General features: G+C 35.1%; 1 protein-coding gene across 5 annotated transcripts in view; it reads left to right on the top strand.

Annotated features, from left to right (window-relative positions):
- dom (domino helicase) overlaps positions 1-18,040 on the top strand; it is a 689,640-nt gene that overhangs the window by 237,698 nt on the left and 433,902 nt on the right. For all 5 annotated transcript variants that reach the window (XM_069845730.1, XM_069845733.1, XM_069845731.1 and 2 more), the window contains one exon: positions 12,575-12,712. In XM_069845730.1, coding sequence (XP_069701831.1) covers positions 12,575-12,712 — 138 coding nt within the window. The remainder of the gene's footprint in view (positions 1-12,574; positions 12,713-18,040) is intronic.

Genomic DNA, 18,040 nt, shown 5'->3' with positions numbered 1-18,040 from the left:
ACACTCGAAGTCCACCATCATATTGCTTTTATAAGACTACTATCAAAATTCAGCTAAACTATCAATGTTAAAAAAAATTCGACAAATTTTTTATGTTTTTATTGTGAAGTTTGCTTATCAATTATATCATTCAGATTAACTTCTTGCTCTTTAACAGAGTAGAATTTACCTTTAACTGTGTTATCACGTTTGGGACATCGACTGTCACGTATGGGACTTGTGCACTAAACTATGAAAAATGAAGTCGAGAACATGGTTTCTTGGCATTCTCAAAGCATTTAGTTATACAGCAACACATTTAACATATAACAAACAACAGTGTGACATTAGCATGAAATGTTACAGATTCTCAAATTTGAAACCTCCTCTCTTGTTCACCTGTTTGGGTGATGTTTCTTACAATGTCCCCCAGATCATAGGTGATGCAGTCTGGATCCTTTGGGATTTATATTCTTCAATGCAAAACTCGTGCATAACTGACACTTTAATTCTATTACCTGAATTAATTTTTTTGACCTGGTCTGAGTATATTTGCTCTTCATATGTAACAGTTACCCATTCTCCTATTTCTTATGTGAGTTTCTTCTCACAGGACATATATTTTGCAACTTACATTTATGTCATGAAAGGTAGAAATGCCTGGAACCATGACCACTGTGTTCCATGGATTACCTTTTCTATTTCAGTCTGGTATCGTCTTCGTTAATGTGGAAAATACAAGTTTACGGTACTAGCTGTGTTGCCAAATTAGCAAAATATTTTGCACACTGCACAAAGTTGGAATTTTTTTTTCTTTATAATTTTTCACCCCACTAAGCACTTCACATTACTGCCCACATCATCTATCACATCTTTCCTATGAGATGTAGTGAAGTATTTCCAACTGAATTGTTTCTTGTTTTATCAGAAAGGAACTGCATCAGCCTAACAATGTACTATTCTTAAATTCAGAAGCTGGTTCATCACTCCAAACTGCTTCTTCAGCAGGCTGTAGTGAACCCCCTTCCAACATAAATATTCTGATCACGACAAATATAGTATATTTATCCTTGTGTGCAGTATTAGAACAGACTTGAAACATCTTGCATTTATCCATGAAAAATGTAGCAGCTGTAAACAAAAGGATGCTTCTCCTGGACCATAAAGCACTTTGTATTTCATCCTGGTATTCACAACTGACTGAGAAGTCCACTGTAATATACGAATATTATAATCCAATTGGTCATTTTTTAATGTCATGGCCTGAATTCTCTTTAGACTGACATGTCACATCATTTCTGGAAAGCCGTAAATTACAATATCTGGAAGTTCACCAACAAAGCCTTCCTTCAAGAACAAAGTCAGTCTGCCTTCTGAATCTTTCTACCGGACCTTCCGTGTGACTTTTATTTCATTTCATCAGATACACTAATTTTTTTTTTCCATTTGAGCAGTTGTTGCAAGAGTTCTACCAAGATGCAGAATTTGATGAAACATTACTTAAAGTAAATTTCCAGAATTCTTCAGATTAATTTATTTTTAGTGCTTTCAATTTCAAAATGAAGTGTTCTTGTATCGGACATCTGTATTTATCACATGGTATATCCTTCAATAAGAGGATATTTTTGGGTTTCAAACTGCAAAACTTTGAAAAGCCTAAACTGAGGCCTGGATTTTCCTCTCGAAAGATAGCAAAAGCCTCTTTCAAAAACATTGTAATGTAATTGTTCGCGTAGGCTTCCACAGCTGGTGTACATGGTGTGTGGATAAGCTTCAGGGCTTTACCGCGTTGTCTTGGTGTTATTGGCTGACGTTTCGACCGCTGTGTTGTGGCCATCCAACAACTGCTCTGAAGATGGCCACAACACAGCGGTCAAAACATCAGCCAATAACACCAAGACCCAAGACAACGCGGTAGAAGCCCTGAAGCTTATCCACACACCATTGTAATGTAATGTTTTTGTAGTCTTCCCCCCCCCCCCCCACCCCTATAAAACAGTTCAATCTTTCCTGGGCATGTGTATACAATGTCAGGACGAAAAAAAAAAGAAGTTTGTAACAAAACTGGCAGTATGTCTTAATATGATAGTTATACTATTATGGATTATGGCTTAAGGCGAAGTTGCTCAATTAAACAGGTATTTAGCAAGCAACTCCATGAAATAGAATGTGAGTTTTTTATTTATACTTTAATTTTGATATTAACAGTCTCTGGCATGGTCAAAGAGAGAATTCCTTAGCTGTGGGAGCAATATACTGAAAAATGATGAGTAGTGGGGTGTTATGTGCAGAGACACGGTACATGTTTGGGATTCGAGGTAATGAAAGGTAAACAAAACAAGATGCGAGGAAGTGTGAATGATTTTAGATAGTAAAAGAGGAAATTGAATAGTCTTCTTTAAGTGGATTTCAAGACAACAGTTCTAATGATGGTGTTACATGATCGAATTTTCTAATGTTACAATCGAGATGAATGCAGATATCAGGCTGCTGCATTGGAGTTAAATCCCTTGCTTGAACTTGGTTGAGTATGGTGCCTCGAATGAGATCAGGTCTGTTGTGATATGCTCGTAGGAAACACAAGCACAAGGCCATCTCATCAACATGTCTTGTATGGAAGGCGACAGGTAAGATACACAGATGTCTTACACTGTAAAAATAAGGCTCTATTTTCTGCATTTATGACAAAAGTCTAATGAAATGTGCCAAAATAACAGTAACATGGAGTTATAAATGAAATAGTATGAAAAAACTTACAATTATTATTGTTAATTAATATTCAATATTTGATTTACTACAAAGTAATATAATATGATAGGTTCATACATAGTGTTCCTCCTATATACTGCAACAATGTAGAAATGTTTTACAAAGTATTATTGATATAGCAGTAGATTAATAACAATATTAGTACAGAGATAACGTCACACAAAACATAATAAAACGAATAATCATGCTGTAGAACTTGTACAGATGCAAAGATTGAAACACATTACTGCTGCTGCTGCTGCTGCCCCTGCCGCTGCCACCGCCACCGCCGCCACTGCATTATCGTGATTGTGTTCTCCATTTATAATAATTACATTCACATCCAATAACATCTATTAGATGTGGTAAAAACAAAATCATTCCTGTGTGAAATGAAATACATTTACCTACAACATTTATGTTATATTTTAAAGCAGGTTTTATAGTTATGCTACTGAGAGATTAGTTAAACACTGCAAAGTTTTGAAATCATAAACATGTTTGATGTTAGTACACAGTTTATCACTGTACACTTAAATTTTAATTTCTTCCGAGGCTATTAACAAACAAAATATCATTAGCCCTGTCTGCATCGAGCATGCTTCTTTTTTCTGATATTAGATTCTCAGCTGCACTGAAATTTCTTTCACTTGCTGCATTTGTGGCAGGAATACAGAATATTCTTCTGGCTACTTCTGCAAGTCAACTGTTTTTCTTCCACCAGCAAAGAGGTTCATCATCATCATGTTCTCTTGTGATGTACAAATCTATTTCATTTCCCGTAGGCTCGTCAACATCTTCTTACCATTCAGCAAACATTGACTTCAGTTTCTTAGTGGGTGAGGGTTGTTGGTGTATATCAGAGCGCCAATAGAGGTTTCAACGTCAGAACACATTCGTCTCACAATACACAGTATTTCCTCTCTCTTTAGTGCATTGAATTGCTTGAGCTTTCTGATCAGTGGCTATAGAAAAGTACTGATCTTGAATTTTAACTTTATCCTCCAATAAATGAAATGCACGTTATTTGAGTTTTATAATCTCTTCAATTTCCTGACTGGTTATCGCATAGTGTTTCTTCAGTTTATGGACCCAAAGAAATACTAGTTGTAGAGTGGGATAGGTATCTTCTTGAAATGAGTTGGTAGCTTCTTTGAAGAGTTGTAAGAAGTCTCTGACATACAGTGCCAAGTTGTTGTTGTAGCTTTGTAGTGTTTCTGCTGCATTCTTTTGTGTTAGCACTTAGACTACTTTATCATACTTACAGTTGGGACGGTCGTTCTGTGCCGGTGTGCTTGGTTACTTGAGCAACAGAGTGAGTTTATAGAAACACGTGACTTACCGCCTCGGCTGGGATCTGCAGCGTGTAGTGACATCATCATGCGCAGTTGGTTCCAGGATGTGCGATGAACGGCGCATTCCACTCACAGTTGTCCAGTATCACTTATCACATCACACGTGTTATCATAATAAATAAAAACTGATTATAAACATAACATGATATCCATGGTTCAATTATATAGCAATGAAGAGAAACAGACGCAATCAATATATCTAATCATCAGACAAACTTTCGATACCAGATATATCACCACCATTGTCGTCGTGATTTTCGTTATGATCATCATCTTCATCGTCGTCGCTTTCACTACTGCTGTCTCCGCCCGTAATTATGAAGCTTTCAATTACATTTTCCATAATTCCTTCCTGTTCAATATATTCATCTTCGATTTTTTCAACATGTTCACATACTTTTTCCCATTTTTCTACACTGATGTCATCAACCCGTTGTTGGCACAATTTCATCACTTGTTCTAATTTAAAAGTTGTATTTTGACCGGCTACCCACTGCTTGATATCTGCCCAAATCAATTCCAATGGATTTAGCTCAGGTGAATACGGTGGCAATCTGAGTACACAGTGTCCATTCATAGCTAAGAGATTGTCAATCACGTAAGTTTTATGAAGTGGCTTATGTGTTTTAATGAGCCCGTAAAGCTCCACTTTCAGCATATTTTCCTGAAACTGCACATTGTTTCTTCTAAGCCAGTCCTGCATATCACTTTTCTTTGAATTACTTGAGGGAGCTTTATGCAACTGCACGTTATGGTAAGGTGCGTTATCTATTATAAAAACAGATCTAGGGGGCAAATTCGGAATCAACTTTTCCGTTATCCACTTCTGGTAATTGTTGGCATTCATTTCATGATGGTAGTCTCCAGTTTTCCTGTTCGATTTAAACATCAGAAATGCACCAGGTACAAAACCCGCTCGACCCCCTGCATGAACAATAATAAGACTAGGTCCTTTCGAAATAGGCGCCAGTAAACCTGAGGTTTTGTCATCACTCCAATTTTTTGGTCTTGTATGCGTGCTATGAATATACGTTTCATCCTTGTATATTAGAGGCCTACCTTCTTCTCTGTATTTCTTTATTGCGCGTAAATATGATATGCGCTGTTCTCGAATATCATGCCTTTCCTGTAATACCGCTTTATTATTTCTTGTCTTCTTCCATTTAAACCCCATATCACGTAAAATGATCTTTAGACTTGTACTACCGCCGTTAAAGTTTATGGCATCTTTTAGTTTAGGTAGCAGTTTACTGACAGTGGGTACTGTTTTGTCATTTATATAAAAATTATAAATTGTCTGTCGTATAACTCTTTTATCAAAATCATCAACATCTGTGATGCGTTTCGGTACACGATGAACTTTACCGGGCGTTCCAAAAGAGGTCCCTTCTTCCTCACACTGTTTCCCTTCTTTAATTATCTTTTTTATTGTTCTTTCGGGCACTTTAGTTGCTGCACTCACTCGTTCTTGCACCTTTTTCAGCAGTATTAAAAAGTCTCCAGAAGCTGCTTCACTCTTCATGAAAGAATGTATATTGTTCACAACTTCCCGAGTTTGGCTATGCAGTGTTTTTGTGCCAAGTTTAGACTGAATAGGAGGCATTTTAGTCTACACAAACACACACAACTGCAATTTGCCACGATAATAAATAAACAATATGAATATGAACTAACTAAACTAACAAACAGCAATTATCACGCACGTGGCAGGACGATGTTACACAGCCAAGGCTTTCTGCGAGACTGGCCACTTGCCATATTCTGCGCATGCGCGAGAGTGTAGGCTCACTGGCTAGCTACCACATGATTCTCACCGGCACAGAACGAACGTCCCAACTGTACAAACAATGAATTAAGCATTATATAGACTACTCCACCTAGTATTCACTTCCTGTTTCAGTGTATTTTGTAGACACTTCACTGCACCAGTCTTCTTCATGTAACGAATTACATGTTTTGCAGCATGTAGGTTATTCATTTTTCAGAAATGTGTCGTCGAGTAGGTGTCTTAGCACAGTATTTAAACAGTATGCAATGCATGGAAGATAAGACTAATTCTCCAGAGCTTTTCTAATGTTCGATCCTTGATCTGTCATAAAGGATATCTTCTCCATGTGTTCTGGAAAAATTCCCAACTCTGTTATCTTTTCTTCAGTCTCCTCACTGATGTTTCCTCCCTTCTTACTTTTGTCCGGAAACTGTGTTGCTGTTAAAACGCAACTCTTCAGTGACCATTCATCATCAATAAAATGGGCAGTAATGGTGACGGAACTTCTATTTTTGTATGGGTCAGTCCATAAGTCTACAGTACACGCACAACCACAATTTTCAGCTGCATAAATGATTTGTGTAATCACCTTTCATCTGTTCGTACTTGAATGTTCCTGGAGGTGGTTGTAGGATGAGGAAGAACATTATAATGTTAATAATTATTAACATTTACACGTCCATAATCTGCACCTATATTATTAAGTTTCTGAGAATAGTTTTGAAATCCTATGCCCAAAACAATATTAAATGGACGAAGATCACTTGTGCACATTTGGACACACTTTTGTGTAACACTCTATTTTAAATCAAGTGGCTCATAATCAGAAATTTATACACATGTGTCTTCAGATGAGTTGTAGCAGAAGAGAACGACAGCAAAGTTGAACAATGTTTACAAGAAATATAACCCACCTTTTTATGATCCTGTGTAGTCACAAGTAAGAATTTGACCCAACATCACTCTTCATACTGTCTTTTGCACTTAACTTGTATTCTTTGTTGAGTAGTTTCAACTTCACATCTTTTAGCTCGTGCTTAATTTTTATAGTGTACTACTTGTCGGTCACAAGAACGAATGTCCAACTCTCGGCTTATACCATTCAAGGATTTGTCACTCGCGAGGCTTTTGCCCATCATGCATGTGCGCTACCTATTGGATTATTGTATGAATTGCCTAACGCTCGAGTTAAAATGTCCGATGTAGACTACTTGCAGGTACTGAACACACTGTAGTCTGTGGACAAGATCAGTATTTAGCTTCGTGAACAGAGAATTGCAGTAATCAAAATGGGGCATCACTAATATTTGAATTTTGAGGCAAAGCGGTAGGACGTTGGCCAAGTTTAGTGTTTGAGGGAAAAAATAAAATGCAAAAAGTTTTCTTACATAATATTTAGGTCACTTGACTTCTAAAAGTTAAATTTAAATTTAAATATATCCCAAAATGTTTTATTGTTTTGTTGTATGTAACTGAGGTATTTATTTTCATGTTAGATTCCATGGTCATATCTATTTTCTTTAATGCTGGTTGATGTTCCGTTATTTCATGTTGGGATTTATTTAGATTTAGACTGTCCAAGTTTTTGGGCCCATTAAGCTTCATTAATTCTGGTCACAGAATAGAAAAAAGTCGACATTTATGGCAGAAGAATTGTTAGCTGAATGAGATCAATATTTGTTACATGCCTCTATTGGGAGAAGTAAAGGAGAATAATCTGGAGGATTTTAAAAATTACTTACAGATGAATGGAGAGACTTTTGACGATCTTTTAAATTTAATGTTATCCCATCCTGTGAAACAAGACACTCCAATGAGACACTCCTACTGAAGAACGGCTTATTCTACCCTCTGTTTCCTTGTCACTGGACGTAGTTACAAATGATGTAAGTTTTGCAGAGGAATAAAATTTCTGCTCAGGTTCTGGGACATGTTATACCACAAATCTATGAAGTTTTAAAGGAGGAGTATTTAGTGATAAGTAAATGTTTTCATTACTTAAAGTAGTATCACCTTGTCTAGAATTGTTATGAAAAGAGGAGCAAGTGCCATTAAAAATCAGTACTTTAAAATTAAATATATTTACTGTGATATGGTAGTTTTCTGCTGCAGCTCCTATGTGACATTCTATATTATAAAGGCCACAGAGTAGCTTAGATATCGCAGCTAACTCAAGTTTTTGCTCAGTAAATAGCTAAAATGTAGATAAATGAAAACTAGTTGATTAATGAATTGTTGATGTTATTAATGCATTACTATTCAACACAACATAATTATTACATTAATAATGTCAAACCACCTAATCCTTCGACTTCAGCTTTCATAATGCCATGTAAGAATTTAAATCTCAATAAATTGAGTCGAAAATGCTGTATTAGCATGATGAATGTCAGCCATAACTTTATAAAACATATAAACACAAATAACGTGGTGTGGCATGACATGTGGACACTCAGTGTCAACTATTGTGTACACGCCACTCCAGAGGATAGATTGTCAAAATTTCCCCCGCATTTTATCATGGTGCATGGCGATATACACTAACAGACACTATTATCCGCGTGATTTGAGACACGCAACGATTTTACAGAGGAAAAAATGTGTGTGTGTGGCCATGTATTTCCACAATCATTACAGTCATTAATTTCATTACATAAGTGCTGATTGGTATTGACGTTAATTTCACTTTTATTATCGTACTTATTTTTAGTTTAGAAGTCGTATCACACAACACTGAAGATGTACTAGACTCTTTTCTGTATTCAGCTTCACCACATCCGAACTAATAACTTAGGACTTCATCATTTAACAATCACAGACAGCCACTTTTAAACATATAACTTGTATACTAGTTCATTTCAATTGTCAATAATAATAATAATAATAATAATAATAATAATAATAATAATAATAAACAAATATGGGTCAGCAATTACAAAAGGGATCAAGAGATGAAGAAGTGATCAGTGAACATTAGTGATTCAAGTGAATAAGTTAACAACTATGGAAGAGTTCAACTAATGTAAACAATGTTAGGAACAATTAATAAGAGTTTGAGAGACGTGATTGTTTAGTTAAATGAGATTAGTAAGAATAAGATAGATAACTAGGAAAGGGAAGGGTAAATAGAAAAAGAAGGGAGGGAAACAGAGGTGAGTGACGTGATAGAAAAGTGATCAGGGTCATTTATATGTAATAGCCGGATGTTTAAAAAAGCGTAAGCAGAATATTATGTATTCAAGGGAGTGATGGCACTGTGTTCAGAAATGTGAAGGGCTGTTATGACCGATGTAAGCTGGTGGAATAAATATGCCATATCATAATAATAATAATAATAATAATAATAATGCTGTAATACGTATTTTGTCATGACAGTGAGATGCAATGATAAGTGTTGGAAATGTTAGAAAGTTCAAAGAGATAATCAACAGTGGAATGGTTTTGAAATTATTGTAAAGAATACGATATCAACAATTGAAGAAGAAAAATATTGGACATAAATAAATTCGTCAAAGTCGAGTAATTAATTTTTCTAACCAAATAGACTTTAAATTTCAGGTGTTTAATCAATAAGTTGCCAATTTTTGCTTAGACAGATATTATTTTGCTTTGAGATGTCATGAACTACCATGTAAAAATTAAGTAACTTAAGAGTTTTAATTTTGTGACACACGTGTGAAATAAAGCCGTGACTAGTATATTATAATCAGACAACATTACTTTCTCTTACTTTTTAGTTAATTAATTACATATTGTTATTACATATTACATAAAAATTAATGTAAAATGTTTGTCATAGATGCATGTATAAAATTTCTCGAATTATCACTGCTCAAGGGCAGTACCAGTCCCAAACATTTGCTGTATCCTTCAATAAGAGGATATTTTTTGGTTTCAAACTGCAAAACTTTGAGCCATGGCTCTGGACAGCAAAGTTCATGTTGGCCCTTGTGTAAATACGGCCCTGGGTTGTTGATGATAAAATTTCTTCAGTGAACTCCAGTTTTGACATACTAATACCGATTGGTGAAATTATATTAACTGCTACACTCTGATGCTATAACGAACTATGAACAAGTGACAAATTCCGTCCACAGTGAATGCAAACTTCCTTTGATGTACATACATGTGACAGATCATTTATGAAGCCAAACTAAACAATCAGTTTTTTTGCTGGACCGACCACATGTTCCAAATTCATTCAGCAAATGCATTCGTTTATATTTGTCCACTATGTGTGTACACAGCTTTAGATGCCTCATCGCCATGAAATCATTCCTGAATTTCTCTGTGATACTGAGCATCTGATTCGTTTTTTATAAAGCTACAACAAATGAAAATTCTTTGTTCTGTACCACATTAAATCCTCAGAACTATAATTGAAACAAGACATATGCAAGATAAGAGAAATCTGAACACTATTTTTAAATGCGATAGCACTTCAGTGACTAATGAATCTCATGCAGTCTGCTTGATTATTGCCGAAATGTATATGTGTGCACAGCTACATGATTCATATGTTTTATGTAAATTTGTGCAAAATTATTACATATGTTTACTTCAACCATACAATGTATAAAATATGAAGCCAATGTCGTACTTTTACTTTTATAAAATAAAAATTCATCTTATTTGAGTACATATTGATTTGTTTTATCTTTTGAATAACAGTCTAAAAAATAACTTAATACAGAAGTATGAAGAAGAAGCAGAACTGTTGTGAAATTATAAAGGATAAAATGAAAAGTATATTCGTTGTGCTTATTGTTATATGATTTAAATTGTCATTAAACAGCCTCATTATATTTCCACAATTGAGATATTTTATTTAAATTTGTCATAACAGTGATATTGAATGAAATATCACGTGTAACTTATAAAAAAAATGCAGCAGATATTAGAAAACAATTCCATGCATGCAAAACTGTATGAAAGCATTTACGTAGTTATTGAAAGCTTGTTTAATCTCGTTCATATTTTTATGGCAACCTAAATAGGACCACACATTCTTTCAACTGGGGCATAGAGGAATTTGGTTTTTATGTATATGTGGCTTTTAACTGCCACTTTACGACCTCTCCATTCACCAAAAGCCATAGTTACACTGACTTGTTCTTTTTCTTTTTAATCATCCTCTACATTTATCCTTCTCAATGCGGAATATTCTAGCACTTTCGTCGATACCATTTTAGTGATTATTAATCTACTTTTGAGCTATCGAATATGACTTTTTGTTGAGTATGATGCAAGTACTTGGAGATGGGATCTCATTATTCATCTTCATATTTATAATAGAGAACTTGGTTTGAAAAGAAAACCCATTTTCTTTTGTTCATAATTTTGAGAGGAGTGCAGAAAAAAATACCGCAATAATGTTTCTTTCTGAATTGCAGTTGCTTGAAGGATACAAGTTCACAAAAGTAATAGAAAATTCTACTCATGAATAGTCACTCCTTCGTATAGAAAGATAATATCACTACTGTACAAATATGAGGTTCAGAGTAAAATTATTCTCATTTGTTGCCTGTTTTAATACTTTGTGTATAAAAAAAAAAAAAAAAAAAAAAACTATTTATTGGCATAATTTTTCAAACCTATCCGCACATTTCCTTGCAGTTATTGCTTTTCCAGTCAGCAGGTGACACCACTGTGGTAAGAAGCATAATGGCTGACATTGAAACAGCAAGCCGTCATTGAATTCCTGACTGTCAAAGAATCTGATTCATATTCTTGAACACATGAACACATCATTCACACTGATGGCCGAATATTGAGTGAGCTGTGCTCCATTTTATTTGTTGACAAGAATAGTGTGCTAATCACTATTGGAAACCTCGCTTATTGAAAGATGTTTTCAGGATAGCTCCCCTATATGCTTAGAGAAGATTAAAAAATTGCAAGGAAAGGAATTGGCATACAGCTCTTGCGCTTCTACTAGGTTGGAGGCGAGAATTTCTTGTTGAATATTGTTAATGGTGACGAGACATGAATCCAAAACTTTGAACCGAAGTTCAAGGAGAAATAATGGAATGGTACCATACAACATAGCTGATGAAGAGGAAGTAGTTGGCTGGAAATCTCGTGGTATCCGGCTTTTAGGATGAGAAGGACGTGATTCTTGTGGACTTCTTGGGGCAGGGTAAACTTTGCTGCTACACTGAAACACTGTATAAGCTTCAGGATCAAATTTGTCATATTTCTCTGGAAAATCCCAAAAAATGTGCTCCTTCCACACAATGTAGTCCGGTTTTTGCACCATCACGGTTCCAACACTTTCTGTTGAAAGATGACCTTTGGGGACATACAGTAGTTTTGAAGATGAACAGGCTCTGAAAAATGTGCTGCATTGGGTAAAGGAGCAGGATAACAAATTTTATCACTCTGGCATAAGTAAAAAAAAAATGCGGGCTGCATTTAGAAGTATGTCTTAAAGTGTGTTATGTCTTCATCCTTGTAATTTTTGTTTTCCTTATAAACAAACATACAAAATCAAAAGTGCAAGGCATTACTTTCTAACTGCTCCATGTACCTTCATACATTTGTCTGTGGAGATGGATTGAGAAATATGCTCAGCAGTATTGTGCACAGAGTCCTACAGACCAACAGTAACAGTAAGATATTATGTGCTGTTTAAGTTACTCATCAAATCAATTTTGGATCACGTACTTTAATGTGTGTTCAGGAAATACATCTTTGTAGTGATTAATGGATTATTTTCTTCCAGGTAATTGGGGTCCACATTTAATTATAGTTCCTACTTCTGTGATGTTAAATTGGGAAATGGAATTAAAGAAATGGTGTCCTGCCTTTAAAATACTTACATACTACGGATCCCAGAAAGAACGGAAACAAAAGCGTACAGGTATGTAATTTTTTTGTGGTTGGTGATGATGGTGATGGTTATTGTATTGTTTTATTTTTATTATTATTATTAGTAGTATTATTATTATTATTATTATTAGTATTATTATTATTATTATTATTATTATTATTATTATTATTATTATTATTATTATTATTATTATTATTATGAAAACCTTTCTATCATAAGAGGAGCCAGGACCCTTTTCAGCTTCTCTACCGACAGGAATGGAGGATAATGTGATAATACCAACCAATTAAGAGAGCATAAATTTGATTGGATGATGCATCTCTACATTTTAAGAGAGAGTGCATTACCTCTGTTTACACAAAAATTATGTATTGTACTAGTTTCTTACATATAAGATCCACATATATAGTATTATAATTATAATGATATCTCAAACTTATTTCATCGTGGGAGTAGCATAGACTATCCTCCTGTGACATCCTGGGCAATGAGTCTGTCGCCAAATTAATTCACACAACTGGCTCCATATCGATGAATGACTATAGTGTTTCCTCCATGATACAGTCACAGTTTCAGCACTAGATGTCGTGGTGAGATATGACTAGTATTAAAGTGAGTGCTCACTAAGCAGAATAATTTTGTTCAGCTGCTTTGGATTTTTATAATGGTATGGGTTACTTGCCTGCATTTCGGCTGAAACTGTGACTGTATGCCTGTAAACACACAGACGCATATACAATGAATGTCACAATTCTTTATTGGTGATGTCGTTATCAAATTCAATAAATTACTATAAACTTTGTTGTTCTTAGCAAAATTAGTGAAAAAGACAATTATCACCATGGATATAGTCATTCTTTCCTTCATTTTCAATGGGAAGAGCAATCAATTTTGCAGTAGTATACTGAATTAGATCATCACCCACCCTTAACAGAAATGTGACAATTGTTTTTTCCCTGTAGCGTTCATATAGTAATGATTTCATACAAGAAACCTTTTTGTAGTGGACACAGGTACGATCCATGGCATAAGCCAGATTTAAAACTTTTTTTGGGAAAGCTCGTGGTCTGCGTGACACTGGATTTTTCTCCTGTAGCTCCTCTTCCCTTGTGACATCCCAACAAGTCTCCAACTCATCTCATCATGGGGTTAGCATAGACCATCCTCCTGGAGCACACTCTGGGCAATGAGTCTGTCGGCAAATTAGTCTACACAACTGGCTCCATATCAATGAATGGCAGAAGTATTTTCCATTAGCAGGGAGAAAAAAAAAAAATTAACTTGTGTGTCTGCACTCGATGTTTCATAAGACTATAAGGCTTTGCCCTCCAAGTTTTGTAGACTTTTAAGATCAAATCTCACATCACTGATGACAAGACAGGTGTTTTCTGAAAGCGAATCAGGGTTATAATTACACTAAAATTTTATTTATACATCTTGATTACAAAACTTTTTAACACTTTTAGCGGTATCTGTGATCAACTTCGAAATTTCAAATGAGAACATGGGTCATTGAAGGTACCAATGAAAACTACTTTAAAAAAAAAAACAACTTTTACTGAAACTTTTTTTTTTCTAACTTTTATTGTTTACTCACAAAGTAACAAAAATGGTATCTTCTGAGAAATGCTGTATGTTGTTTATGTATGTACACTCTTCATAGTAAGTGTTCAAAATGTATGCCACCCTGTGTTAAACAATATTCTGATCACCTCGTAACATTCGTGATTGCACTTCAACACAGCTGAAAGACCTACAGGCTTCTCTAATTCTTTGTTTCATGCCTTCTCTAGTTGAACAACACACCTGGTAGACCTTGTCACAGTATTATTGCTGAGCATATTGCCAGGCTTTGGATTAGGAGTAGATAGAATTCCTCTGGCTTTTACAAGTTCTGTTGCCTTCCTCACCATGTAATTTGCAACTCCAAATTCTTCTTCTATTTTTCTGATACTCCAGATCTGAAGCAATATTGTTAAAATTTGTACTTTTTCACTGTTCCTACTACTACTGTTAAATTTGTCTTTTAAATGTGGAATTATTTCTGATTCAGAATTTTCTTCACTTCCACTTGATAGTGTATATAACATTTTCTTTTTCACTATTTTCATCACATTCTTAATTTTTTCCTTAGGATATTTCTTCTCTTTCAGATGTGTTTTCTTTTGCAAGCTGAAGACTGCTATTCAACAAATCAGTAGCAGTGTTGACACCACTAACAAACATCCTCTACTTCACTACAATCAATTGAATTCTCTTCTTGCATAGTTTGAAACCCAATGGTTCCTTCTCCAACATATTCTGTAACATTTGTGGATTTCTTAATCTTATAAAGTTTTACTCTACGCTTGACACAAAATTTACAGTTAATGTTCAAAGTACTCTCTACTAATTCTGTTATCCTTTGTTGAACTGGTCTTAGGTTCTTTGAAACATGTGAATGTTTTGTTTCATTGAAAGGATTCCAGCAGAATAGAGTATCATACTAGACATTATATTAACTGGTGGTTCTTAATAACTTCACATACAAAAAATGTAGATAATACTCACTTTGTAGATAATATAGATAAACTCCACTGCTTTAGAATCCAATGTGCTGTTATGCTGCTGTTACTGTCATCTGTGGATAGAAATTTAGAGTTTAGGATAAAAGGATAGCCAACGTTTTTTGTACAATTTCACTAACATTGTATGATTTGTAGGATAAGAAGATACACAACACACATCTAGCTATCCATATCTAATGTTATATTCATACCAGGGGCGTACACAATAGGGATATAGGGCTTGAATTCACCCCCTTGAACTTAAAAAAATTACATATTTATCCAACATTTCATATTAGTTGAGAGGATACGAAAGCATTTCTTTCCCCTTCTACTTGCCCTGAGTTCGTCAGTGAAAGAGCGGTAGCTGTTACCTCTTATACCTGCACCCCCCAAGCTGTAAACACAAGAAAATGAAATACTAAATAAAGTTCATAAGTGAATATGAAATACAGCCACACAGATGTTTGACAGCTACGTGTTTGAGTATATTTTAGTGCCATTCTTACAATATCTTCAACTAATTAATTAAATTAAGGCATGTTAGTTTGTATTATAAAGTCAAATGGGAGTGATGCAGTGCAGATTGTCCTATTGTGTATGCTGTACAGTAGCAACTAGCATTGAAGAGAACATTTATCTTCTGCTCTCAGTAGATTTTAATCTGCCAGTTGGTGTTAACAGCAATAAAAATTAAATAGAAATCTTGGTATAGACTTTTGAAATGTAGATTACCAGTAAAAACTGTTAATAAAATTTGTCACTGTGTTGAAAGTCAATTAGTCGACAGTTGTGAGATAGACAGTACAATGCTACATAATTTGTAATGAAACCTGTGGACTGCGAAGCACATCATCACATGTCTCAACTCGTAATTGGCTTTCTTCCACTCTTTGTTCATCATTGATATCTGCTCTCTTTGCCTGTAGTTCCTGGAGTAGGTCCTTATACAGTAGATGGCAGTAGCAGTTGATATCTTACATCTTCAGTGTAGAAAGATTCCTTGGATAATAGTTAAGTTGTGATGGGGTGTATTTGGATAGACATTAGTCCTTTCTTCAAAAATGTCTCTTTGATTCTCTCGATGTCTGCTAGATTGTTTTTGCTTAGGTATTCTCATATTATATCTATGCCACATGTTATTATGCGAGTGATTTTTGGTGTGAAAAGCTTCAATGCTGTCGACAGGGATGTCTTGTGTAAATTTTTTATTCCATTCATGGCTGTCACTGCTGCTGCTGTGTTTTCCTTTATATTCATTGTGTATACATTGCCCTGCATTTGCATGGTGATCTCTAGATATTTGAAGTGTGAGCGTCTTGTCAGTGGTTCCATTCCATACTTTATGATGTTGTTGACTGCTGCTCTATCTCCTTTCCTGAATGCCTTCTTTTTGTTTAGTAGTAGCTCATTTTTTGTTGCTTTTCCTCTTGGGTGATTGAACGCTGCCTGTAGGTTTTCGATGTCTGTGGATAGAATCACCATGTCATCTACATAGGCATAGATTTTGACATTGTCTGCTTCAATGGCTTTATGGATATCTGATTTTGCTATGTTGAATAGCAGAGGGCTTAGTGAATCGCCCTGCAACACTTCATTTATTTGTTCCAGTGGCTGAGATCTGTTGATGGTGTCTATTTGCACATAATTACTTTCCATTATGTTTCTTAGTAGTCTTGTGCTGTAATTCTTTCCAGTAATATTCTCTATACTATTTTTGCTATAAGAAAAATCCTAATGTAAACATAAGCATGTTGCTGTCATACCGTGATTGGCTCCCAGTCGAAACACTCACACGACGCAGGAAAATACAGGTCGTATCTGGAAATCATAATCTTGTATTATTTGAAAATAAAAAATTGAATTCTAATTGTTAAAAATGATGAAAAATATAGCTTCACTCACATGTAAAATGCTATGTAAAAGAAAAGCTACTTTTATATTTTGTTACGTACTATGAACGCGGATGAATACCAACAGTAATACCGAGGTAGTCTGTTCTTGTAACAAGCAGGCGTCACTTGAGTTCGTAGTTGTTCAGGTAAGCACGTGGTACTGAAGTAAGGCTTCTGCATTCTCGGTGTGTGTGTGTGGTTATCAAACATAACAATGGAAACCCTCTCAAAATCGGAAAAAAAACATAGTCGTAAATGTATATAATAAGTTAAGTGAGTTTTAATTACAGTAATTATAAAGTAAATGTTTCCTAAGCAAACAAATGCATAGTAGTGAGGTTAGGCCTACTTGACGAGTAACGGGAAATGTTTAACATGAAACAGAATGTAGCACAGTAGCAGTGAATACGTACTGAGAATCTAGGGTGCCAAACAGCGGCCAATACGTACTGAGAATCTAGGGTGCCAAACAGCGGCCAATGAAGCCTCACTTCAGTCACGTGCTATTGTTTACATTAGGATTTTTCTTACAGCGAAAAGATTATAGTTTATCTGCAAGCATTGTTCTGTTCACAAGATCGAAAACCTTCGTATAGTCCATGAAGACTGCATGTAGTTTTCCTTTTTGTTTATTGCTCCTTCTTTGTGTTCCTGAAGACACTTCACTGCCTGCAACATTGACTTCCCTTTCGTGAAATCGAATTGTACTTCTGGTATTGCATCTTCTGTGATCTTGTATAGTCTTTTCGTTATTAGAGTTGTCATTATCTTAAATGGCGCGCATTCCAGGGCTATGCCGCTGTATGAGTTTGGGTCTCTTATATTGCCTTTGCTTTTGTACAAGACTTAAGAGTTGACATCTTCAGCTCTCTGGAATTTTTCCTTCTTTTAGGCATTTCTTGTAAATTGTCCATATT

This window comes from Periplaneta americana, chromosome 14, assembly GCF_040183065.1.
Source record: "Periplaneta americana isolate PAMFEO1 chromosome 14, P.americana_PAMFEO1_priV1, whole genome shotgun sequence".
Classification (NCBI taxonomy): domain Eukaryota; kingdom Metazoa; phylum Arthropoda; class Insecta; order Blattodea; family Blattidae; genus Periplaneta; species Periplaneta americana.
Note: the sequence above shows the minus strand (reverse complement) of the source record. Positions and strands in the feature narration are given on the sequence as shown.